General features: G+C 35.1%; 1 protein-coding gene across 5 annotated transcripts in view; it reads right to left on the bottom strand.

Annotated features, from left to right (window-relative positions):
• LOC126974100 (glycogen synthase kinase-3 beta-like) overlaps positions 1–24655 on the bottom strand; it is a 59393-nt gene extending 34738 nt beyond the window's left edge. For 2 of the 5 annotated variants that reach the window (XM_050821511.1, XM_050821510.1), the window contains exon 1: positions 24251–24654. In XM_050821511.1, coding sequence (XP_050677468.1) covers positions 24251–24359 — 109 coding nt within the window. In that variant the 5' untranslated portion in view covers positions 24360–24654. Of the gene's footprint in view, positions 1–13136; positions 13409–24250 lie in introns of those variants that run through there. The other 3 variants (XM_050821506.1, XM_050821513.1, XM_050821512.1) reach the window with 3 other exon arrangements.
• Between the last annotated feature and the right edge of the window lie 3097 nt (positions 24656–27752).

The raw sequence follows: 27752 nt of genomic DNA on the forward strand, positions 1-27752 counted from the left end.
TACAAACGGCCTATAAAACATCTATATTTCTATTTGTAATTCAATTTTAATATGTCTGTTGCAATTCACTTTAATTATCGAGGCTTACTTTTAACAATCTTTCGCCTTTTGCATGCAGCCAACAGTTGTCGATTGCTTTCAAATATCTTTTCAAATTAGCAGAATAGAATAGTCAGCAACATCAAATGAATAGCAGTGGTCGACACGACGTGGCTTTAGTTATATTCGCTAATGACACGGGTCGATATTGGCTGCGGTTCACAAATCGTCATTGAAAGTCGCATCGCTCTCCCATATGTACAGACTAGGTATTTCTTTGGAAACTACTGAACAGAATAGTTGATTAACGAACCAGCATTTCAATAGTGAATGAATAATTAATCAATCGACTGACCATTCGCGTTCAATTTTAATCACCACGCCCGCAGCTATGATAAGGATTTTAGTCTCTTTTAGCCGCCTGCGACCTGGCCGAATTGAGACGGCCGGTGTTATATGGCTTTAGTGAACCGTACACACTACGTAGCGGTCATCCAAATAATTATCGTAATAGTAAATCAAACGATAGTTGACGAACGATCTTATTGTACGCGGTACGATGGTTCGCTCGGATCAAATCCGACCATGTGTTTAGGGTGTAAAGTCAGGCTCCACTTTCGTTTGTGGAACTTAAGTCACCCGTGTAAATATATGTACATGTGTAAGCCTCAGCGACGTTGCCACTTTCGTGATGCGTGTCATAGACAATCATCGGCTGCCAGCATGAGCGGCGTGTCTATCTTTTTATACAATTGATGATAATTTAGTGATTACGTCACACAAAACACACAATAACAGTTTATTTATGTACTTAATCATTCGCGTGCTAAACACTGAGTCAACAGAGTCAAGCAACATCAATAGGGTGCATTACTAGAACTTACATTTGCCAATATCAACTAATTTTATAAATATTGGTAAGGTTTTTGAAGGGGTCCTTATTTCAGTAGTTTCTTATGTGGTGTTAAGGGTTACGTTATAGTAATAATTACCGTGCATAATAAAATGATCCGTATTTTGGCTGAAGAAAGGGTCAGTTCATTGAAGGTTATTTGATGGTTTGTAATGTTACAGACTCGTTAAGCCCCCACCCACTTGACTGGTTTGTGTATTTTTTTTTGCCCTAAATGTAAAAAGTGCATATTTTGCATGAAAGAATTACGTTCACGTGGAAGTCTAGTAATTCTATGGAATCTAGTAATTTAAATATATGTATATCTATGTAAGAGACGTCCACATGTCTTTGGGACCATAAGGCGTAGCGACTTGAAATTTGGTCGGAATATTCCTTTCGCCAAGTAGAGGTCACCTAACGAGGATTCGGCTTTTACGAAATTCCACAGAGTTTTTGAACTTATTTATATGGCAAATCACGTTTGACGGGTTAGCTTGTACCTACTACTAAATACTATTAAAAATTATTCAAAGATATTTAAAAGTAACGTTTTTCAACTAAATTATTATCATAATAATATTTTGATTGGTTGTATGTAATAATATAATATATCTCAATAACAATATTGTTCCTTGGACATTAATAAAATGCACGAAGAATAATTTTTTAAGAAAGATTTTTGTTTTGTTACGCCAAAGAAGTATAGAAGTATAGAACTAGCTGACCCGGCAAACGTTGTATAGCTATATAAAGTATAATTCACGCGATAGATTTATAAATAATAGCCTATGTGTTATTCTGGTGTGTAAGCTATCTTAATATATATATTTCTTGTGTGCGTGTGTATGTCACCAAACTCCTCCTAGACATCTGAACTGATTTTGATGAAACTTTCTGTGTGTCTTCAGCTGGATTCGAGGATGGTTTAGATTCACAATTGAACTACCTCCTAAACGGCTGGACCGATTTTGATGATTTTTTTTGTTTGTTTCAGTGAATTTGAGATTGGTTTAGGTTCTCAATTCCGTCCATATTATATAACTCTCCTGCTCACGTGTATGTTAGTGAACTCCTCCTAACGGCTTAAAATTGAAAAATCGGTTATTTTCTTGTTTAAGACGTTTACGTACAGGACAACGTCTGTAGGGTCCACTAGTATTATTATAAAGTTTCATGAAACTCCATTCAGTAGTTTTTGCGTCAAAGAAGTTCAAACATACATCCAGACATACAAACTTTCACATTTATAATATTAATAGGATTGCGTACGTACATTACAGTACACACTCATTTTTTATATTATGAACAGAACAACGTCTGTCGGGTCAGCTAGTAACTATATGAGTGTGAAAGAGTAACATAGAGCTAACAACACATGCCTCCGATAATGAGATCAGAGGACAGTACGTTGTACTCCGGAGCACGCGCATGTCATATAACAACAGAATCCATTATCTTTGTTATCGTCACATTATATATTATTGTGTCATGTTTTCTTTTCTCATCAAACACGCGAGAAGTTAGATTTCCCTTATGATATGAAAAACTGAAAAAGATACGCCCTGTCCATTACAATTATAAATTCATACATAGATATTGCTATAGGTATTAAGGTTTTCTGTTAAAATGTATTTTGTCACGTGTGTTCATCAATATTAATTAGAATTATTATTATTAGTCTATCTAGACGTATATATATAAATGACGTAAGCTGTGCACCTATCAAAATTTGCCAGTATAACCAGAAACCTCTACTAATAGCCAGATTAGTACAAGCCTCCTTGTTGCACACCGAGTCACCTATTGTGTTGAAAGATGACACTCGCCACGTGATCGTATTCACTCCTTTGTACGGTGGCATTACATATGCAGGTTCTGGCTGCGGCTGACAAAGGAACCGGTCCGGGGCCCGCGCCGGGGATACATGCGGCTCACGGGACGATCTAATATGACACTAACTACACATTTATAAATAAACTTAATAGATAGTTTGTACGAGATACCAATACCAACAATAATACAACATTTGCAAGTAGATTGAGCACATACTTACACACATATAAATACAACACACACCCACTTATGAAGACTTGGTAGCTATTCTTAAGGTACACACACACATACACACAGTGCACTCTTTGACCTTTGGCTTCTTAACCTAGACTATGCCTATGTAGGGACCAGATACTATGTAATATTATGCGATAAAGCGTCTATTTAAATATACGGTAAAAATAAATAAATTATTGACGGTATAATATATGCAGACGACGTATTCTTTCATATTTTGGCCAAATAATGCGCAGAGGCAGCGAAAGGTTACAATAAATAATTCTGGTTGGATATACCGTAGACAAAAGATCGTCCTCAATTCTCCACGGTAGTAAGAGACGAGCTGGACAGAAACAGGTGGAGGCAGATAATATTTAAATAAAAATAGTTTATAAACTAAAAAACACGCTTTGATTGAGAAGATAATGTTTTAAATTTAAAATGAATATCAATTCCTGCCTTATCCACGATAGATTGAAAGAATTACATAAATTAAAAAAATCATATTTGGCAAATTGAAAAATGGAATATTTTTTTCAAATGAATGTATTGTCATCGGTCCTCGATAAATCTACGAAGTTTGAACGACATCTGGCCGTTTAAAGTAGGTCAAAATCGCGCGGAAATGATTCGGTTACAAACAAACATACATACAGGTGAAGCTAAAAAACAGCGTGTAAAAAAGCTCCGCTGAGTTTCTTGCCCCGTTCTTCTCATGTTTGAGGCATACTTTTCGAATGAGTGTTAGTTTTCGACTTTTGAATTTGAATTCACGAGGCTTTCACTCCTTAGAGTTTCGTATAATAGTTAAGGGTCGTACTACAGTATTTTCCGTCATAGGTAAGACTATTCAAATTATTTATTTAATCTATTAAAAGTAGTTTAATATTTAAAAACCATCGCAGAATGAGTTTGGTACGACTGTGGTTTGGAGTTAGTTTCTACAACATTTATTATATTTTCTATTCTCGTTTTTCAATAAATAAAGCATAATCTATATAACTAAAATGGGCATTATTACAAAACTTAATCAAAGACTAGTTTGACATTGCTATTTCAATTTAAAGCTCCAAAATGTCAGATCAGCGTGTTCGCGCAGTCAATGATTGATTATAATAGTGTATAAGGCCTTATTATTTGACCGATTGAACGACCAAACTAGACATCATACAGACACCAGAGTCATGGCGCGACACCAGGTGAGTAAGTCCCTATAGAACTGTATACATTTTGTTGGTAGAGGCGACTGGTTGCACCACCGTGGTGTCCCGGTCAAATATAGCACGGTTAGCTATAAAGCAATCATTAGTAATTGCAATTTATAACTCTTGTTAATAATAGGGGTTAAAGTATGAAATTGCTGTTTTATTCTATAGTAGGTTCTTCGAATTGACATAGAACCTTCATGGTTTGAGATTTTTTAGTGAAACTTTTTTCACATGGTATCTATCGCTTATCAGGTGACTATGTATGACCGTTCGCCCTTTCCGATAAAAAATAATTTTCCTCGTATCCCAGAAATACCCTCAATGCCTACATCTATTTCAAAACTTTCTTAGGATTAATTACTCACTCAGAAGTTTTATTTTAAGGATACACTGCAGAGGCCTTTTAAAGGTCAAAATAAATAATAGGTAAACGCGTATAATACAAGTCTCAGGAATACAATCTAACAACAAGTTTCCATAATATTATGATCAGAACAAATTATTCTCGTTATATTTTTAACAAGTTCGACACATATCTATAGATATATTCTAATCAACAATAAAACAAGAACATTATCGAACTCAAGAGGTGCCTGACAATGAATGATAAGACATGAAGATAAAAATATACACATGATATATAAATGTTTCTCACAAAAGCTATACTTTTTCTGCATTTTTTGCTAGAGTATGTGCAGTGTAATGTTAGTCCGGGCCAGTTCCTCCGCAAATATTTCTTCTTTTGTTACGGTTCACTTGAAGGGACTGTTGTTGCGATGACAGGCACATGAGGTTAGAGAATACAATATCGGGATTCTGGCCGTTATTTGACCTCGAAAAATCTGTACTTGAATAGTCTTTGTATTGCCAAAAAAGGCTGGTACCGATTATGACCTCTTAGAACAAATAATCCACTCAGTGGGATCAAAAATGATTGAATCTAAAACATTGTTAGTGTAATTGATCCTCTAAGCCCCGACTGATAATAATGTAAATATAACGAAATAGGATTGGTAGGTACTTGGTAATTGGTAGGTAGAATATGAGAGGAGCCAGTTAAATAACCATTTAAATATGTATTCCTACATGTCTACTCCACAATATGTCTATTCCTACACGTAGTGTTACAGATCGTCAGTATCATCAGCTGCAGATAATGGAAATACACTATGAAGCAAGCTCGCAAGTAAAACATTGGATGCTTTGATATTTCTGCGATTGTAATTTCGAAAGTCTATTTCAAAACAGTTTTTTTGGATTGTCTGTTTTGTTTCTCTTTCTTTCCTTCGTCGTTCGTTATGCGTGGACCTGGCTTGAGATATTATATCATCTATGTCTCAGAACACGTCTAAGGTCTTGTTGTGACCGCGAGCTATAAAACAAACTCTTACCTATACTTAGCATATACTTAGTAGGTAATTATAAATGATAATACTTACATAGTTTATTATATAGATTGAAATAAGCCGCACGACAGAAAAAAAAAGCCAATACTTCTCGTTCGTTCTCGAACAAATTGTTGGCTTTTATGGAATTACCCGAGACTAATTTATGTATTGATTTTAGAGTGCATGGTTGGTTCGCATTTGAAACGGCCTGGTTCAACGATTGTCTATAATATTAATCTGATTTTTATGAGACCAGGGACTAGTGAAATAATCTAGTTATGCCAGCGATATAATAATAACAACCGAAGATGAATAATTCCATACTAATGTTACACTAAAATGTAATTAGATATAATAACTACATAAACATCTATTAAGAAATGCAGATTAAACCTAACTGCTTTAACGCAAATGACAAAGCTATGTCAAAAAAGCAGAGTTCATTCTAAATTATACATAAATAAAACGTCTCATTGAATTCGCTTTGATCATTACGAATTATTACAAAAAAAAATATAACTAACGAAATAGAACTTCTTCGACATCCGACTTTTCTGTCTCTTACAAGTGTGAGAGCTAGCGCAACCGCATGTTCATTTCTCTTGTTGTTTTAAAACCCTTTAGTTAATAAGACTTTTAATCTAGTGCATGTTTGAACGAAGACTAATTATAAATTATAATAATTGTGTTACGACCCAAATAATAAGTGTGGTTATTGACCCTGCCTACTGAGATAGAGGTCGAATCCCGGTAGGTCCACATTAACATGATGAATATGTATGTGTGTTTCTGAGTCATAGATGTTTATACAATATGTATATAAAAGTTAGTATAAAATAATTATATCGATGTCTTGTAGACACATACACCACACTTAATTAACGCGCACTCGAGTCCAGAAAGTTGAATGAGGGACATTAAGAGTCGGTAAATTGTAGTTGCACTTTTATACAAATTATCTTGCCCCAAACTAGGGATAGCCTGTACTATGGGTACAAGACAACGATATATTTAATACAATATACTTACTTAAACATACATAAATACATATCCATGACTCGGAAACCGAACCGGATTCGAATAAGGGACCTCTCAGCTTAGTAGTCAGGGTCACTAACCATTCGGCTATATGGGTCGTCATTTTAGCTCCTCTCTTTAGAAATCGTATTAAATATGAAGTGCGGTATTATTTTTAAAAGTTGATGGGACACTGGTCTTAAACCAAATCCCGACTCTTATAAGACGTACAAGAATATTTCATCATAATAGCACGATACCGTGCATGCCACTCTCAAGCCCCTTCCCATCTTTGTCAAGTACACATTTGAATCGAGTATTTCTTAGTCACGATTACTCCTTGAACTTTGTCATCAACTTGGACTACTGCAATCTTTCCACTTGAGTTTCTTGCCAACTTTAACGAAATAATTGAATAAAGAATTACTCTCTCGATGGTATCCACAGAATAACAGGTAAAAGACATTAGAACGGCTTGCTGTTAGCCGGATCTGAACTGTCTCTTTATTTTTTAGATCGGATAGACAATGGCTGACTTCCATGAGTCCGGGACCGGAGCTCGAGTAATGTAGCCGAACAGAAAATACATCTCTACCATTTACGGCTATTAAAATGCATTTGTTTAATCATAGCGGCGCAGCTTTAACGCCCACATTACCCTTTCAGCCTTTTTTACCTATTCCGTGTATGTATAAATGTATACACATCCTTAATATCGATATTGTTTACAATTAGGTACAACCCTATCGATACGCATGGATTCAACTTTGATATATTTAATAATTACAAATATCTCTTGTATTTGAAGGTTTTTAGACTTTCCGATGAAAAGAATAGAAAGCGTTATAATAGTGCAAGACGGCAAAATTCATCATTTTCGCGGAGATTCATACGTATTAACAATAAGAGCGCGACTGTCAGCCGGTCAAGTTTAATTCTTTGAAATATGCTCCTTCGATCATATACGCGGCGCGTCTGCCCCTCCCACAAGGCCATTCTAATCTCTGTTCTGTGATGGTATCGGTGTAAATGACGTATCAAATTGAATTTTGTACAAGCTATAGAAATAAACGACGCGATGCGATGTGATGTGATTAAGAGTACAAACGACCGTCCAGGTTACCTGATGATAAGTGATCAACCCACCGCAGCACACGCACTTCTTATTACTGTATTAGACACGAAACATTTAAATCAAAATGAATATGCTTACTTGATCTTGTAAGTTTATTTGATTTAACGAATTATCAATCTATCTACGAGTAATTAACTACCGCAAAGATAATTATTGCAGTAGGTCACTAAAGTCATGTTAGTGATTTACTTAGGTTAAAACAACAAAAAGATTACCGCCGGCCGTGTGAAGCAGTGTCTTTACTACCCGGTTACATTATCTCTGGGCGTGACGTCAATGACGTCACAACGTCGCTTTGTTACGATGTGCAAGACAAGCATCACTAGGATATTATTATAATCTACGTAATAAAATAAGAATCAATAAAAAAAATTATCAATGTATAAATTGATGTAAAGGTATTGTGTTGTGATGCTAATTATAATGACGAAAAATCAGCAAATGCATCTAGTTTAAGTACAAAGAGAATTTATTTTCTGACAGAACTATTAAAGCGATACAGAAGAACAAACACAGAACTATTTAACAAAATTCAAAAAGTAACAATAAAAACTTCAAAAGCAAAGCAGTGATAGCACAAAATATCCCTACGTGTACCTAAAAGTAATGACAGTTTCATTTTCAAACCGTACTGAAGCAACAGGATGAACGCGAGGGGGTGAAAGGGGAACGGAAGGGGGCTTCACGTTCCAGAGATAATGTGGCCGTGCAAATAATAATTTTCATCGTTAACAAAATACTCGAATCAAGATACTCTGACAATACTAACCATACAATTATAATACAATATACTTTATCCGTTTTCATCCTCATTTTTATTCATTTCATTTTCATCCATACTTTATCAATATACTCCTCTCAGTATGGGGGTACCACAAGGGTCTATTCTTGGACCGTTCCTCTTCCTTATCTATATAAATGATCTTCCTAATCTTATAGAGAAAAAACATAAGGTAGTATTGTTTGCGGACGACACTTTACTGATTTTCAAGGTGAAAAGAAACCAAGCTATGTATGACGAAGTGAACGATGTTCTATCTGACATCGTGTACTGGTTTAGCGCTAATAACCTATTGTTAAATAGCAAGAAAACTAAATACATTAAATTTACCGTACTTAATGTCAAAAATGTACATGCAAATGTTTTGTTAAACGGAGAGGTGATAGAACCGGTGGAATCTGCTATAAAAGGCATAAAAGGCATTTATTTTCTCAAAATTTATTCGAATATACATATATATAGATATAATGTCATGTATGTTCATAGGCACATAAGTGAATTTGCCAGAAACTGTCATAACACAAACGTTTAACACCAGGAATAGACATAAACTTATGGATGCCTAGTACTCGGCTCAGTCGAGTTAGTAAGTCTTTTGTGGGGCGATGTATATGCTTTTACAACAAGATCTCAGAAAATGTTCGAAACAAAAGTATTACGTTATTCAAAAGAATTGTTAAAAAACGTTTGTGCGGTAAAGGTTACTATAACATAACTTTCTTAATGATACCACATTGGGATTTGGATTGGGAATGGAGTAACCGCGCTCAGGCTATTAAATAATAAGTTTAATTGTACAATATTACTTTGTAAACATATTTATTCGATGAAAACAAAAAAAAGGCCGCCGAGTTTGTTGCGCCCATTTTTCTCAGGTCTGAGGCATTCATTTTGGAATGGGTGGTAGTTTTTGACTTCCAATAAGTGATGTCTCATCCTATTTTGAATAAAAATATTTGAATTTTAATATAATTATTATTACTTAGCCTGGTGACGTCATCTTATGTGTACGCCGCGTTTTGAACTCGCCTCAAAAAAATAATGTTGTCGAGCTACTTTTTAGAGGGTTTTTTTTTATATTTTGTTACCTCAGAACTCCGTCGTTTAATAACAGATTTTTTTTATTTGTAAAAGTATAGTGGCTGTATTAAAATTCAGATCTAATAATGGGATTTATGAGAAATTGAGAGAACTCTTCCGCTCTATTAGATATAGGTACATATCTTTATTTTATACAACAACAAGCTTAATGTATACAGCAAATATAATTTGGTAAAGTGGTATTTCGTAAATCTACAGCACATTACATCACTTATTAGCTAGACAATAATATAATCCTTTAGGATTTTGGCCAACAGTGATTTTATATTAAATATATACATTTATAAGCAAAACAAAAAATCTAAAATTTTATTATAATAAATCCTTACTAGCTGACCCAGCAAACGTCGTAACCCACACAACATATTTAAAAAAATCAATTATTAAAATTTTGATGCAACCGATTCTCAGACCTACCAAATACATCGTACTACAATAATTATTGTATTCGATTGCTATCTTGCAACCCTATATCGGTTTGGTGGATGGAACGGAATAACATAAAAATCGTGATACAAAAATAGTTGTAGATCGTAGAAGGGCGAAAATTTAATTTTGTATGTATTTTTCAATGATGAATCATAATAAAATAAATATACAAAAAATTGACAAAAAAAAAATAAAAAAAAATTGTGTAGACTACCCTTAACATTTAGGGGGATAATATGTGTATAGAGCGTCATTGAGTATATATATAATACCACATTACAACTGAGTCATGTGTTGAGGACTTAATCATTTGCCATACTAAATCAACTTATATTGGATACGATGGCGTGGACCGCCACTTCACTGCCTAATACTATACTTAATATATATTACATTATAATAAGTAAATAAGTAGGTATTGAATGGATTTTATGTTTTACTTAACACGTGCTATGAAATGTTCTCTTGTAACAACATCAGGTAAATCACTTGCCATGTAATATAAGAAAGTAAGTAGAACAAGAGGAGTCATCTGTCCGTAACCAGTACCAATATAAACTGAGTGAATCTATGTTATGAGAGCCTGGGACTAGATTATGATTATTTTATAGCAATATCAATGACACGATATGACATAGATATACCGACACCTACCTTTCACATCGGAATCAAAATGCACCAACATTTTGCCCAACTTTTTGTTGTTTACTAGCGGCATTATTCTTGAGATTATTTTTCACTTATAATAACATGGCAGTTAATAATATAATTAATTTAAGTAGGTTATGAATGTAAAACTGTTATTTTTCTATAGTGGCCTCTACGAAGCAACCGGACGTAAATAACTACTAACAAAAAACCGAGCTCATTAGCTGATTGTACAACTTAGTATTTTGTAACAAATATTAGGCAATTTTATTTTGTATAAAAAATTAAGTATAAGATCTACCAAATAAGTTGTTATTTCTTGAATAACATGTTATGTATATGGGGCCAGGGCAGTGCCCCCGCCAAGTGTAGCGGCACGGCTGTACCATCCAGACCATGCAGACGACAGCACTGGTGATGGATGCCGTATACACGGGCCATGCACGTCTCTCTCAAGTGAAGTTCGCGGAATGGGATAAATGGAACCTTGTCCACTTTAAGTAACTGAATTCTTTATTTTGGCTACAATGGCCCACTCAATCAATTTAACCCCCAGAAGACTCAAGTTTGCGCGTTTACCACTAAAAAAACGCATATGTCGTATCACCGCTCTTCGACAATACATTCTTTAAAACCCCGCCTAGTATCGAGGTCTCGAAATTTCCAGCGATTGCCAATTCCGCGGTCATCTGGAGGGCAAAGCCAAATTGACTTCGAAGAAGCTGGGCGTCATAAATAGAGCACGGCAATACTTCAAGCCGGCCCATATTCTAGCGCTCTACAAAGCGCAGGTCCGGCCACACATGGAGTATTGCTGTTATCTCTAGTCTGGCGCACCCCAGTATCAGCATGATCCATTTAACCGCGTGCAACGCAGAACCATAAAGTTGTGGATTGAGCTTCCTTGTTGCCGGGACGATACGACATTGGTACCTCCAAAAAAAAGTGCGTACACATTCCTTAAAGGCCGGCAATGCTCCTGTGATTCCTCTGTTGTGTTGCATAAAAAATCCTTTTCTAGAAGCAGTTCAGGACATTTTCGATCCCTATTCTATAACTTCGTTACGGATAAAATTAGAAGCCTGAATTACAAACAAAAACACATAGAAAGTAAAACCGCGAAAATAATAAGATGAAATTGAATCAAACGTCATAAGTAAGCATATTCTAGCATGTTATCCACCACGCTATTTTTATGTACCTACATAGCCGTAATCCTTTTTAACGATGCCTTACAACTGAATTACAACTCATATTGTTTTTATCTCTATAACTTTACGTCCACAAGTTATCTGCTCCTATCGAAGCATAATTCAACGTAAATGAATATATTTAACAGTAATAAAATCGATGACGAACATTTTTATCAAAGTTTAGTTACGCCCATTGACGACTTACCACTACATTCAAATTGCGCACTAGAGGGTTGAAGGTAAAGTTAATACATATTTCGCGGTATACTTTATACCCAAAATGTATTAATAAAGTATACCCGACCGATTGATGCGTGATCAAGATTGATATGCTATTCAAATTTAAATTCAATTATTTTTAGAGAATATGATGTGACATCACTTATTGAAAGTTAAAATCCACAACCTATTACAAAAATAATGCCTCAGACCTGAGAAAAACGGGCGCAACAAACTCAGCGAGCTTTTTTTTTTCATAAAAAATATGGTTACAAAGTAATATTGTGCAATTATTATTTAATAGCCTGAGGGTTACTGTTACTGTGTCCTTGTGGTTTTATATTCAAAATGAAGGACATGTGTGGCTGAAGCTAAACTAACTATATATCCGTACGAGATGTTGTCCTCCCTAGGCGAGAGGAACTACCTCTATAAGAGTTATCTAAAAACAAGGTTGCTGCTTTGATCATTAAGATTAAATAATGCTGAGAAATTTATAAAGTTACAATTACAAAAAAAACTAAAATTTATAGATCCAATTTTAATTTTGGTGTAAATAGTATTTTAAATGACAGGCAGAGACAGAAATAGACGTTAGTAGTTGATAATCACGTTGAAAATAAATTATTATTTAAAACGAATATATACTATTTGCGGAATAATATTTTCCGACATCTATTTTGTAAAAGTAGCCATATTATGTTTTCTGCGAGAATTTAACACATTTTAAGGAATCAACTTTTTTAGTGATCAAAACACGCGTAATTATAACAGAATTTTACCATTACTCATTGAATATTAAATATTAAGTAATATTTATCCCGACATTTCATTGGCTTTACAATCGACATAGTCACGGGCGATGAAACGTTCATTTTACAACCTATTCATAATGTTAAAATTCAATAACAATCACATGCGTTGGAATTTAAAAGTAAAACATAACGTATAAAGAGTGTCCTCTAAGACACATGAAGGACCAAACGCAATTAGCATTCCGCAGCATCACTACTCATCGTGTGATGACGTACCGACTGTCTTCACGAGCACGTAATTAGAATCAGACGAGTGAGTGGAGCGCCCGTGACGTGCACCACCATCAGTGTTCACCGTGTAAGTCCCTCGTCGTCGCAACATGTTACCACGACACAACACTACTACCTCATTGATCACTTTAGCATGGTCGGTTCCACGGTAACATCACACTTTACCCCACATCACACGCACATAACTCCATTATTTGTGTTCACGATACCACGTATACCGACTGCACTTTTACTAATGGCGCGTCATCGCGGTAGCACGGCGAAAGTCACTTTTAAAAAACAAGAGGACGTTGGCACGTTTGCACTGCTTGTGTTTCGGGATCGAGTATGCCCATTGCTCTGACTCGTGCGATAGCGAGATCGACACTTGTTGATAACCGCAGTGATAACGTCCACTTGTCAATACGTTCGGTTATACTCTACCGGAAACAATACCACGTAGTTAATTTGGTGTATGTCTTGTGTTACATATGGTTCTAATATGATTCACCTGAAGAATACCTAAATGATTACAGGTGAATATTCAAGGACTAACGCTAAATGTTCGCTTTCGTAAAAGTAGTAGCAGTAGGAAAGTACAAGTCAGAGAAGCAGGTCCGTAGCAAATGGAGGACTAATATATAATATACTATAATCATTATTTTTACAAGACTACAAAAAAAAAACAATTATACGCAGTAATTTTGTACTGGCTTGTCCTAAGACACTCGCGGATACTGAAGTGTAATCGCGGGGTTAAATACGTTCGCACCAGTCACGGCATTTCAGTCACCCACCCGCGAGGAATACGTTTGCAATGTCTGGGAAAACACACAATTAAATATTATTAAATACTGTATATATATTGTATATAGAATCAGATACGTAAATACGACAAACATTAATTTTTGCATATAATTATATAAGTTTTGTATTGATTTTTCAAGATCGTATTGTAATTATAAAAAACCTGTCAAATGACATTAATTGCACAAGTTGAGAACCGGAAACCGCAGCCCACATCGGACAAATGAGTGATTATTAAACTGGTATTACACTGTAATTACTTTACAACAAATATAAATTGTTTTCTATCGTCAGCGGTATTTGGCGATACCGTGACTTACATATGACGTGATAATAATTAACTGTAAGCGTTACCAACATAATTACAAATTTAATTCATTTATAATTCTATATTTGGTTGATTTTATTTAATTTACATGTTTTATTTAATAATCAATCTTATTGTTAAATTGTAATAATCTATGAAAATGTAAAATAGAGACAGTGAACTGACAACACCAAGGTGACGTTGTCAGTTCCTATCCTCTACCCGAGAACCACAACCGATTCCGCCTTTTGCCCTTCGTGTGTTTCATTTCTGTCCAAAATAATGCTATATCTATCTCTACCCTACGCAAAACTAACACTATCAAAGACATTCTACGAAGTAGGTAGGTACAATGAACGCTTATCACCATCCTACATTATTCGAAAATGAGTCGTAATTTATTCTCTAATAATAATTTTATTTCCATGAATAGTAATGCCCATCTCAGGAAACAGTTCTGCGCTATCGAACACGTTGCCAAGCTTTCTGTAGGCAGTGTTCAGTCGTTAAAATTTCCGATGACCGTACCTTTCCATGGAATGGTCTCTTCTTCAACAGTCTCTGATCTATAAGATCTTGACTTAACAATCGAGTGCTCATTGCCATATTCTAATAAATTAATAAATTCTCTTGCAACAACCAAGTTGCCTTCCATGTACAGAATACGCACGAGTTGAATACAGAGTTCAGGGATGCGATAGTGCTGTGACTTATGTACGCACGAGTTGAATACAGAGTTCAGGGATGCGATAGTGCTGTGACTTATGTACGCACGAGTTGAATACAGAGTTCAGGGATGCGATAGTGCTGTGACTTATGTACGCACGAGTTGAATACAGAGTTCAGGGATGCGATAGTGCTGTGACTTATGTACGCACGAGTTGAATACAGAGTTCAGGGATGCGATAGTGCTGTGACTTATGTACGCACGAGTTGAATACAGAGTTCAGGGATGCGATAGTGCTATGACTTATGCCCGGTTAGGAATAACCGAATACGGAAAACGGATAATTTTCGGTAGTATTTACTACGCGCGGTATTTGCAAACTGTTTCTATAAACACCAACCGTAATGACATTTTACTGATACATCAATACCAACGTATGAAAGGACTACCGATAACTGTTAGTAGGATATTTGTATGGAAAGAACGATTTTTACGGTTCTATAATATTTTTAACGTTAGTGTGCTGTGAAAGCTACCAGCCATCTTGTCATTGAATGACTGTTCATATTCGGGGGATGAGTTGCTACTTGAAGTATGTTTTTTACAATACAATAGATAATTATCTTATCGAAATATTGTTATAAATATAGCTATTGCCACAAATACCTTATAATAAAGTACGTTACGTAAGTACGTAAGTTTCGAGACGTACGGCGTACCTAAGAAACAAAGAATCTCTGAATTACTTTTATACTTAAAAAAATATTTTACTCTAATTTATTATAATCTGCAAAATGCAATAAAAACTGTTATTTTAAACATAAAATGTACTTTATTTTGATAATTAATATATTTTTTTCTTACCTATACAATAACCAATGTACTTTAACTGCAAAAGATTTGAAAAGGGGTGCACTTAGGGGAGATATATATATTGGTTTTATAGTAAAAGTATTTATTTACTTAAGATACTAAATTAATGTATGACACTTGCTAAATAACTATAATTAATGGTTCTATTTGTGAGTACGCGGATCTCTACTATTAATTGGTTAAAATGGTTACTCAGACCAGTCCTGTTATGGTTATAGGCAAATGGTTAATGGTAACTTGGACCGCACCGATCAATGGTTACTCGCATACTGCATCTCTACTATGCATTGGTAATCATGGTTAAAATGGTTACTCGGGCCGGTCCTGTAATGGTCAATGGTAACCAGGACCGGACCGATCAATGGTTACTCGCGTACTGCATCTCTACTATGTATTGGTAATAAATAATAATGGTTAAAATGGTTACTCGGGTCGGTCCTGTAATGGTCAATGGTAACCAGGACCGGACCGATCAATGGTTACTCGCGTACTGCATCTCTACTATGTATTGGTAATAAATAATAATGGTTAAAATGGTTACTCGGGTCGGTCCTGTAATGGTCAATGGTAACCAGGACCGGACCGATCAATGGTTACTCGCGTACTGCATCTCTACTATGTATTGGTAATAAATAATAATGGTTAAAATGGTTACTCGGGCCGGTCCTGTAATGGTCAATGGTAACCAGGACCGGACCGATCAATGGTTACTCGCGTACTGCATCTCTACTATGCATTGGTAATAAATAATAATGGTTAAAATGGTAACCAGGACCGAACAATATGATGTTACAATTATTATTATTTTTGGAATCGGTGTACTCCCGCCGCGTCCCGCTCTCCTCATCACGTCGCGCGTCCGACACAAGCATATCTCACCGATAACTGTGTATGGAGTTACAAACCTACATGGCTGACACAAACTCTAATGATGACCAGCTTTCAAATAAAAAAAAAACAATCATCAAAATCGGTTGACCTGATCAAAAGTTCTTAGGTAACAAACTTAAAAATCCGCCGAATTGAGAACCTCCCCCTTTTTTGAAGTCGGTTTAAAAAGGTGGCAACCTTATTCACAGCCAAATCTTGGACGTCTTTTGTCAAGAATGGGAATTGTCAAATGTAAATATCCGACATACTTATACAACAATATAAACGTTCCTTTCGAAAAAATACAGTAGGCACTACATATTATAAAAAATGAACTACGTTTAAAAAAGCCGACTTCAAAAAATGAAAAGTATCAAATAACTAAAAATTTAATTTAATACACCTCTTATGCTAACCTTTACCTTTAATATTAATAAAATACTATTATTTGTATGTGCTACATATTGATAGGTTTTAAATCAGTGCCAAGCCCTAAACAAAATAAAACTTAATGTTATAAACAGCTTACTTACTGTAATTATTGTATAGGTTGTCTGGCCACGCGTGTCTGTCCGCTTGCGTTGTTTTGTTCTAGATGAAGCTATCCCGCTCAGTCACGCGTGGCGAGTGTAGGTACCTTTATTACATTTGGCTTGGCACCGACTTCAAAGCTATCAATATGTAGCACATACAAATAATAGTATTTAATAAATATTAAAGGTAAAGGTGTATAAAATAAAATTTTTAGTTATTTGATACTCTTCCGTTTTTGAAGTCGGTTTTTTAAACGTAGTTTATTTTTTATTTATTACGTTTTAGTGTCAGTTAATGATAATATATAATCAACCTGAATTAAAACTCCAAAAACAGCAGTACACAGAAAACAATTATGTCATCCAGGTAGACGAAAATTTTCATATAAATGTTCATAAAATGAAAACTACTGGGCCAAACTATGTAATATTTTTATGGGACCAAATGGCATCTATTTCGCATCAAACAAAAGAATCCGTAAATCGGATCATAAATCTCAGAAAATCAGTGTACATACATAAAAAAATACCGATCGAATCGATAACCTCCTCCTTTTTGAAGTCGGTTAAAAACAAGTCCTTCACCACGTCTGTCTGTCTGTTCGCGATAAGCTCAAAAGCTACTGCGCTGATTTTCCTGCTATTTACACCAAGGATAGCATGGTTATCGAGGAAGGTTTTGGTATATAATTTGTTAAATTTTTGTATACATAACTAACGATATTTGTTGGAGGTGTCGGAAAAAAGTAAGCCGTCTGGGAGCTTTAAATAAAGACGCTGACTAAACCCTATATAGAAAAGTCCGCGATGCCAATATGTCTATCTCTTAAGGATAACATACGGTATCCATTTTAATACTTTAAAAATTTGGTAATTTTAAAGCGGTAATGTAAAAGCTGTTTAGACAATTACAAAATTATTTCTTATCATTTTAAATAAGTTAGCTATTTTACTGTTTTTCACCAAAATATAATTGTTTGATGCGGTACGACCCTTCCAACGTAGCGTCTTGCCTACTACAAACAAGGAACGGTAGTTGACGGGGATTTTCATTCCGAAATACGTTTTTGTTTTATCTTTAACTAATTAAATAAGATAACACTTACGCTTACGATTTGTCTACATTAAATTTAGACTACATTATTCCCGAATACTTTTTAATTATATTTTTTTCTATTGACAGAACAGCGTTTGCCGGGTCAGCTAGTCATAAATTAAAATTGATAATATACTAAACAATAATTATTTATAAATTATAATTAAATACATGTGAATTATGATAATATTTATTTAAATATTATCATAATTTTTTTGGAACGAAGAGGAGTCGGTACCTCATAGGAAATAGACAAAAATGTTGTGATACGCCTAAAACTAAAAACGTTTAGAAAAAACGTTCATAGCTTTTATATTACGACGCCTCGCTTTTTATAGGAACCCGGCATTCATTAGAATTGATGCCCTTAATCATGATTGTGTCGATAAATTTAAACAAATATTAATAAATCTAAAATTTTATTTAATTTGCCTTTTTCAACACACATGTCTAAAACATTTATTGTCATTTCTCGTGCTTGGTGATTAATTAAAAACTCGTTTCTCTTGGAACGGAACCTGCACTCGGATCAGTCGTTATTAAAATCAAAAAAATTAACGCGATAACACGGTAAGCGGCACAACACTACATTGCAGGCGCGCAAGGTGAGGCGTGCGGAGGTGCCACACTGCATTCAACTCGCGCGATATCTGTAGATGTGTAAATTTTAAGGTACCTACTGTCGTCTCCTTAGTAAACACCACCCATTTGAAATAGTATGCCTGAGACCTCACATTAACAGGCGCAAGAAACTCAGCGGGCTTTTTTTATTTCGTTACAATAATATGTAATATCGTACAAAAAAAATTATAATTACGAAAATAGCCTGAGGGCGTTCCCTCCATTCCGAGTCTATGGTATTATTAACAAAATAACTGTCACCCTTACCACACAAATGCTTTTTAACAATTCTTTTGAATATCGTTTCGCATATTTTGTTTGTAATTTTCTGTGATCATGTTATAAGAGCATATACATCGCCCAATAAGACTAACTAACTCGACTTAAAGGTTAATGCTGTGGATGAACGCTGCGTATTCATAGTGCAGTTGGAATTTAAATTTTCAGGCAGAGTACGACGCTTGAGGTGTGGGAGTGAGTGGGATTCAGGGGTTAAGGTCAGATAGCTTTTCTGGACATTCCACGTGATGAAAGTAACAGAAGACGCACCATTATACTTATTCTGTTTGCTATGCATCAAGGGCTTACACGATCAAGATTAAGAGCACCATAAGTCATTAAATACGTCATACTAACTGTTAAGATGTATCAAGTCCTGCATATTATGTATACTACGGTTCAAAAAGTGTAACTCAGAGCTAGTAGGCATAGGCATGAATTGTTTAGTGACAGGGTGTTGTGTTGCAACACTATCAAAGATGCATGCCCTTATATGAACGACTCGCGTGATTTCTATATTTTACGGGTCAAACGAAGTTAGAACAATACTTTAAGACTTAAGAATGTTCAACGTAATTATTATTTTTTATTCATTTACCTATTTACTTTTTGGATATATGTATATCCTATATTATAGAATTAAATTTACAGTAAGTGGATAAGATAGCTCTGCTCGGTGTCTGTAAAGAATCATTGGGTTTGCAGCATCATAATGGTTGACTGGAAAGAGTAAAAGAGATCTGGAATACAAATTGAAAGCAACGGAGAAGAGAGAAGCTTGGCATTTAGTTCATAGCTCGACTATTATCCAAATACTGTCCCTCAAAATCATAAGTAATTAATAATTCCTTGATCAAATGAAAAGTAAAACCAAATTGGCTTCAAAGAAAATGAGGGTCATTAATTATAGAGCGAGATGATACAACAGCTCACACATTTAGTATTGGTCTTGTAGCAGGTGCTCTAATCACAGGGAGTGTTAAAAATCATAACATGAGCAACAAACTTTAATATTATCATTCTCACAAACTGGTTATGTGAAAATTAAACAATGGAATAACTACATAATGCGATGTTCCAGGATGATACGACATAGATACTCTTACAAAAAGAGTGTAAGTACACCTTCTTAAAATACCAGTACAGGCTGCAGTTTTACGGAACCGATGATACAACTTAGCGACCTTCAAGATTAGAGCATAATCCCAACTTAAAGGCTGGCAACGCATCCCTTGACTCATGGTGTTGCAAATGTCCATGGGCAGCTGCCTCACCACCTTCCATCACATTATCCTCTTGCCCATTTGCTCTCTATCATACAAAAAAACACACTGTGCCTGTCACTGGACATTCTACAGGTGAAATTCCATCCGTAGATCAGGCCTACGGAATGCCTATTATAATGCCACCTACACTGCTGTTTTGGTGGCAGCCCTTACTCAGAAAAGCAAAGCACAAACAGTTCTACTAAACAAAACTTGTTTGGTGGTCATTACATAGAAATTACTCTACACAATAACAAAAGATTTCCATTGTTGTTACACTTATATTTCGGCACTGTAGCAATGAAGAAATTACGGAAGTAAAACATTTGTGGTTGATGCAATTTAAATTAGTTTAATTCAAGTCTAAACAAGTGATACCTGTCATTGTCTGAATTAAGTTTTATTTATGATTCTCACAGTCATTATATTTAATACTTCCTAGAAATTTACACAAATTTGGAGTTCTAGTAATCATAATATAATATGTTTTCTTTGTTACTAGTATCTGAAATGGGCTGATCCTGTGTTTTAGATGCTAGTTACCTCCATAGAAATAAAAAAACTCACAAGTTATTTAATTATGTAGGTCGAAAAATGACTTATAAATGCCAAACAGTTTACCATTTGCCACCACATCACCAATCATGAAGACCTATTTATATTTACATTAAATTACAATCTATGCAAAGTGATGCAATAAAAATACTAAAATTATGATTTACTTGAGTAAGTGGAAAATGTAAATTAATTATTTAAAAAAGAATAAAATAGATATGAGTACAGTAGATGCATAAATCTACATATACTTTAAATAAATGAAAGTATTCTGTAAGCACTGTAAAGTAATAAAAGTATTCTATATATATATTTATGTTATGAGTCAATGACAGTAATCATCCATGCACCAGTAATACCCACTCACGAGCATGACACATGGATCAGCCCAACTATTAGGGAAGGGAAATGACCCACCCCATGATACTACCTTGAGCATTGCATTTGCAATCTTATTTGTATGCAGTATATTAGTTAAAAACTGATGTTCCAATTTCGCCATACAGTAGTAAACTGCTTAGTATCAAATTTGTCATTTAAACCATCAATAGTTTTCCACTAATTGAAATTTTTTGAAACTTTGATCAATAAAGATATTGATATACTGAGACCTAAGCCTTTTTTTCATGTGCTCAAAACATTTTCACATTAATGTTTTCATCATGTTGGTAGAAATTAGCAAATTGGTATCCTGAAAAAATTATGGCTGTTTTTAAGCAATATATTTATGAAAATTTTGTATATATATATATGTATCTGTTCGTAAAAATGTTGATAATTTAAGAAAATATATAAAAAAAGGCAATATTCAATACCACAAACAAAAAATCTGCAAATTTCCACTTCTAGGGTAAGTAAATTGTACAGGTCATTTACATTATATAAATTAAATGAAAACTTAAAGGAAAATCTTATTACAATATATTTAGTGTAAACATTGACTCCTTTAGGATTGTTAATATGATAACAATGCTTATATTATATTTTTATATTAAATTTAAGCAGACTGGTCAAATTGTAAGTAGAGGTATTTAGTGAGTATTGCATAATATGTAGATACATATTCTATTTTATTATTTTGTTGAGTTCTTATGGCAGGTTGTATGTTGGTCTGACTTTGGTCTTCTTCATATTGTTTATTACTAGATCCAGTCTTGAATTTGTGAAATTACTGAACAAAACATTGCCCTTACACACAATACATTACCCATGGTTTGTTGCTTCATCCAAATTTCTTAATATAACATCCACCCAGAGGAAACTATTTTGATAATAGTATTTTTAAAGTGAGGAAATAAATACATGGAATTTATTAGCTATGCTGTGTGGTTCTTATCATGTTTATGTAACATTATTGACCATATATCTAAACAAAAAATATTTCAATAAATGCTATGAATTGAAGATGAATTTTTTATATATATATATATATATATATATATATATATATATATAAGTTTAGGATAGAAGCACTTAAATTCTTGGATCTATTGTGCCCTGTATACTATTGCGCTATTTTTGTGGGATCATGCTAGGAATCAAAATATATGGAAGGTTCGTGAGAGAGGCAGTTGATGACGATGATTATTTGGGTCAGACGGGGTGGAGTTTTTTATGTCGCTGCGTGGGTGTGGTGTGGTGTGGAGATGGTGGTGTCGTATGTGTGGTGATGGTTGATAGTGGTTGTCGATCAGTTCTTGTGAATAGATGATCGCGATGACTAGGTTCACAGTGATGGAGTGGGTCGACATCGAATACCTACCTATTGAAGGTATTTATATCATTACTTATAGATATTGTTTCACATTCTTAAGATAGCTCGTTCGTTTATTCATTTCAATAAATTAACTAAATGGAATAGTCTTAATATTACAGGACTTAGGTGACAAAGAGGAGGAGCTCTGCAAAGTGTATTTAAAGGGTATGGGTGATAAGTTACAGCTACATAAAAAAGGTTCACTCAAACTAGTTAGAGGTTGTTACCTCTTGGAGGATGAAAGAAGGAACAATACCTGGAAGACAATGGGAGTGAAAACTCACTAAATTATGTTTCACAGAGATGAGATCTGGCTAGGTTGGTTTTTCACCACCAGAAATCCCCATGTATAGTAAATTTCATCAAAATCTCTTTAAGCCAATAATAACCAAAGATGTAATTTGAATTATAGTTTAGTTATGTGTGAGATAATAATTGTGTATTATATATGATGTGGAAACAGATCATAAGTGTCCTTGGAGCATAAGTTTTTTTTTATTGTATATAAAAAAGGGACAAATGATCTAAGAGACTCATGTTTGCCTATTTGAAGTAAATGTTATATGTGTGTGTAATAGTGACTGTATTAATAATTATAATCAAAAATAATTTAATAACAGTAATTTTATTTTTATATCAGCAAAAAATTATAGAATTTTCAAGTCTAACTAACAGCATGATCAGCATCAGCTCTTTAAAAAAACTGTTGTATTTAAACACTGAACATTACCATTAAATCTAGAAAATTCATCATCACCAAAATAATATTCTAATCTTGATGGCCTAGCTCAACCTAACACAACACAAGTTAGCTTCGCAATTGAAGTTTTGGAGATAATCTCAAGAGATTTGAGTACAAATTAAATTTGTGCATTTAATCACAGAATTGAGGGACTCCTTAAGCATAACAGATTGTTTAGAATATTATTTGCCTCAAATTGCATTACAAAGTCTTATATTTTTATTTAAAATAGGATAGGATTTTAAATCAGTTTCTCAATTCCTTATGAAAATTCTGATCAAACTAGAATTAATTATACATGTGAAATCCAATATGCTAACATAAAAAAATCCTAATTAAATTTCCTACTACAGATGTTCACAAAATATATTCAGTGATATTAGTAGATGACTAGTAAGGCCGTAAATCTTAGCTAAACTATGCATTGCAATGAAGTAAATATAGTAGGTAGGAAGCTACCTATTTTATAGATAAACCTGAATTTCTTCCTCCCAGTTTGATCTTCACTTACTTGACATCCAACCTGTCATACATCAAGCTAAAGCATATGTGGCACGTAAAATTAAAGACATCTACTTCTATTTTATCTACTTAGTCCATTCGAATATCGATTTAATCTAAAAATGTCTTAGGTTACAAATATTCTACGCAGAAATGCTCGTTCACTACCGTTTCGAGTGTCAGTATCAGGAAACGTCATAGCGCAAGAAATCACGATGGCCGACAAAGAATGGTTAGGTGGTACTCACTACTAATTTTTACGCCTCCGAGAGGTGGTTTTGGTGGTTGATTTTCAAATGTCTTTCGAACGGATTTGCTGCCCTCGGCGAATGACGTGGTCCTAGGGCGTCCGCTCATAATTAGATATATAAAATAAACGGCTCAATCTTGAACTTCATAGATACTACTTCACATTTCTCGTTACCACCCTTGCACTCGCACTAAACTTTCTCACTTTACCGACGACAATATAATGTAAGAATTACTTTCGTCGTAAATATATCACAACAATAATATTTGAAACAAAATAGAGCAGTCTATACAATGATTACAATATCATTTTGTTAGTTTTTTTCAAATTTACACGAAATGAACGACAAATTTTTAGTTTCTTCTGAATATTCGGACTTCACTGACATTGGTACCATCGTTCGATCGGGTGTTTCCGGCAAGGCTCGGGATTCATAGATGTTCGATCAGTGACATGGCTTTCCAATTTACGCAATTCAAATAAATGGAAAGATAAAATAAATAAGTTTAGCTAATTAATTAAATTTTTATTTGCTTAAGAAAAAATAAAATCTTTTATAATAATAATAGCAAAAGTCCTGTAAATGTCAATTATAATAATTTTATCCACATTACTACATTTAACTTTATTTTCTTCTGAACTGAATACTAAGACGTCACAAAGAGAATATAAGCACTAAGAAAAAGTAATCTATATTAATATACTAATGATATTATAAAGCTGCATTGTTTGTTTGTTTGAACGCGCTAATCTCTGGTACTACTGGTCCGATTTGAATGATTCTTTCAGTGTTGGGTAGTCCATTTATCGAGGAAGGCTATGTCTTTTTTTTCAAAATTAGGGATCCGTAATAAAATTGCTATTTTGTAACACAAGGTGTAAAATCGAAAACCTATTTTTGCGTGCGCTGCAAAAACTATTGACAATAGAACAAAATGATGTACAGGCTATAATAAAGGCAATATTTTATTACTTATAAAACTATCGCGTGAATTATACTTTATATGGCAAAACAACGTTGGCCGGGTCAGCTATTCTATAATAAAAGGTAAAATATTACATTAAAAATAATAATCATTAAAGCGTATAACGCTTTGTTAGATAACATAAACAATAGATACTGCGTAATTTAAACAAATTTCGTATAAAGGGCTGTCATGTATTTTTTATGATTTTTTTAGGTTTACCTACAGATTACATTTCGATTATTTCTAACGAATGTAGTAATTTCTTATAACTAAAACAGGATTCATAGTTACTAATTAGTAATCGAATAGTTACTAAAACATCATAGATAAAACAAAAAAGAATTTTTAAATCTACTGCTACAGATAATTTTTACGGCTGACCGCATTTTGACGGCTTGTCGTATTTTACACAGATAAAGTTTTAAAAATTGCACAATGGGCATTAAACTCGTCAAAGTAACATAATATTATATTTAAATTACCTTCTCAAAGATAACGTATAAAATATAGTTTATTCATCCAACAATATCGTCACATTTTTTATAGCCACAGACTTAGGAAGGCTTAGAATATTCCTTCTTATTATAGACAAATTTATAGCAGGCCTGTCTCAGTCCCTGTGTAGGTATCGAAATCGTAAGTACGCGCGGATATATATATATATATATATATATATATACAATGGAAAGGCTATCCAGTAAGGACCACAGAACACTTTTACTCTAACGAGGAAAGGACTCACGAGCGAGCAGTGCGAACTTTGTTCGTCACCTACTTCACCGGTCCGACCGATCATTTTAAAAATGGAGAAACAAAAAAAATGCAAGGCATATTAAAAGTCATTGTGATACAAAATAATTTTTTCTCCAATTTTAGCTCCAGAATAATTTCAACTCCTGTATAGTTGCACTCGAGTCAAACGGCCTCTAAATTAGTAGAAGCAAGACAGAACACATGTCGTGCGTTTTTGATGACGTTACAGATGCAGACAATATACACATTTCTATAGGAATAATAATAATGTAAAACTATTTAAATATTTAGGATCAATTATCAGTAACGACGGAATAATTGATAAAGGTGTCACTCACAGAACAACAACTGGATGGATGTAGTGGAGACAACTCATTTGTGAATGTCCAAGGTGAGAAGCGCCTTAAGCACGGCGCCATGCCGGATTTTTACCTCCGGCATGTATGACTCGCACCGCAGAATATGCGGTGGTGGTCATCCAGAGTCGAGTTGGACGCGAAGAGGGAGTCCAGGAGATCAGCTTTCTCTTTCGCGTCATGGGCCAGCGAGTCATCATCCCTGTGCAGTGGCGGAATGGCTGGCTGGCAGAAGTTTCCTTGGACAGACTTGGCGAGCGACCGGAACGCACGAGTTCCCGAGGGAAGGCGTGCAAGTCTCTCGCCAATTCTGCCAATGTGCTTCGACTTCGCGTCAGCAATAACTCTTTTGAAGGACCTGGAGGCATAATTGAAGTGTTTTTTAAGTTCGCTGGAATTCACATACTTAGATACCACCGCATTGACCCAAGCCTGATAGCACTCCTGCTTTCGGCGAGAGGCCATTTTGCAGGAGCGGTCAAACCATGGTTGGGACCTGCCACCGATGGGCACAGAGCAGGATCGAATGAATTCCATACCTTGCAGTACTACATCAGCAACAGCGTCAGCAGCGGCATCTGGATCTCCCAGCGAAAAACAGATCTGCCTCCACGGGTAGGATGCAAAAAAGCACCGCATCTCGTCCCACTCTGCTGACCTATAGTGCCACACGCGGCGACAGCCTAAGAAGCGGGGCCGTGTTAGGCACGTGACCGGCACGGTGCTCCGGATCAGGCAGTGGTCCGACGATCCCAGAGGAGGGTCAACGGAAACCAGGTAGCCGTCCGGATGTGAGGTCAACAGAAGGTCCAACAGTGAAGGTGTATGATCTTGCACATCTGGGATTCACGTTGGCGCAATAACCAGATGCGTCAGACCATATGCTAAGGCGAAGTCGTGAACAGATCTCCCTGCATGATCGGTGGTACGTGAGCCTAGCCATTCGACGTGATGGGCGTTAAAATCGCCAAGAATCAATCTCTGCAGTGGGGATCTGCTCCAACACGGAATCTGTAGCCATTTGGATATGTTCGAGGAGCCGGTCAGTCTCTGCGTTACCGCTATGGGACCTATACAGGCATGCGTAGATTCGCGGATGGTCATCGCAATCTACACGCAGCCAGATGATTTATAGGTCCTGTCCTTCAAGAAAACTCAGGCGTCGAGAACAGACATCTTCCCTGACGTAAACGCACACGCCAGCCAGTGGTATAAAGGAGTGTTCCAAATTATACCCCGGGTACGAAAGGTAAGATGAATCAGCCAGGGAGGATATCTGTGTCTCGGTTAAAAAGAGCAGGGCAGGCTTCGCCGTCTACAGGTGAAAGTGGACGGCATTTTAATTTGAGCGAAGCCCCCTGATGTTACAAAAGTCCACAGCGAGTGTGGAGGAGGGTGGTTTGAGCCTCCTGCTCCGTTTGCC

Source organism: Leptidea sinapis, chromosome 31, assembly GCF_905404315.1.
Source record: "Leptidea sinapis chromosome 31, ilLepSina1.1, whole genome shotgun sequence".
Taxonomy (NCBI): domain Eukaryota; kingdom Metazoa; phylum Arthropoda; class Insecta; order Lepidoptera; family Pieridae; genus Leptidea; species Leptidea sinapis.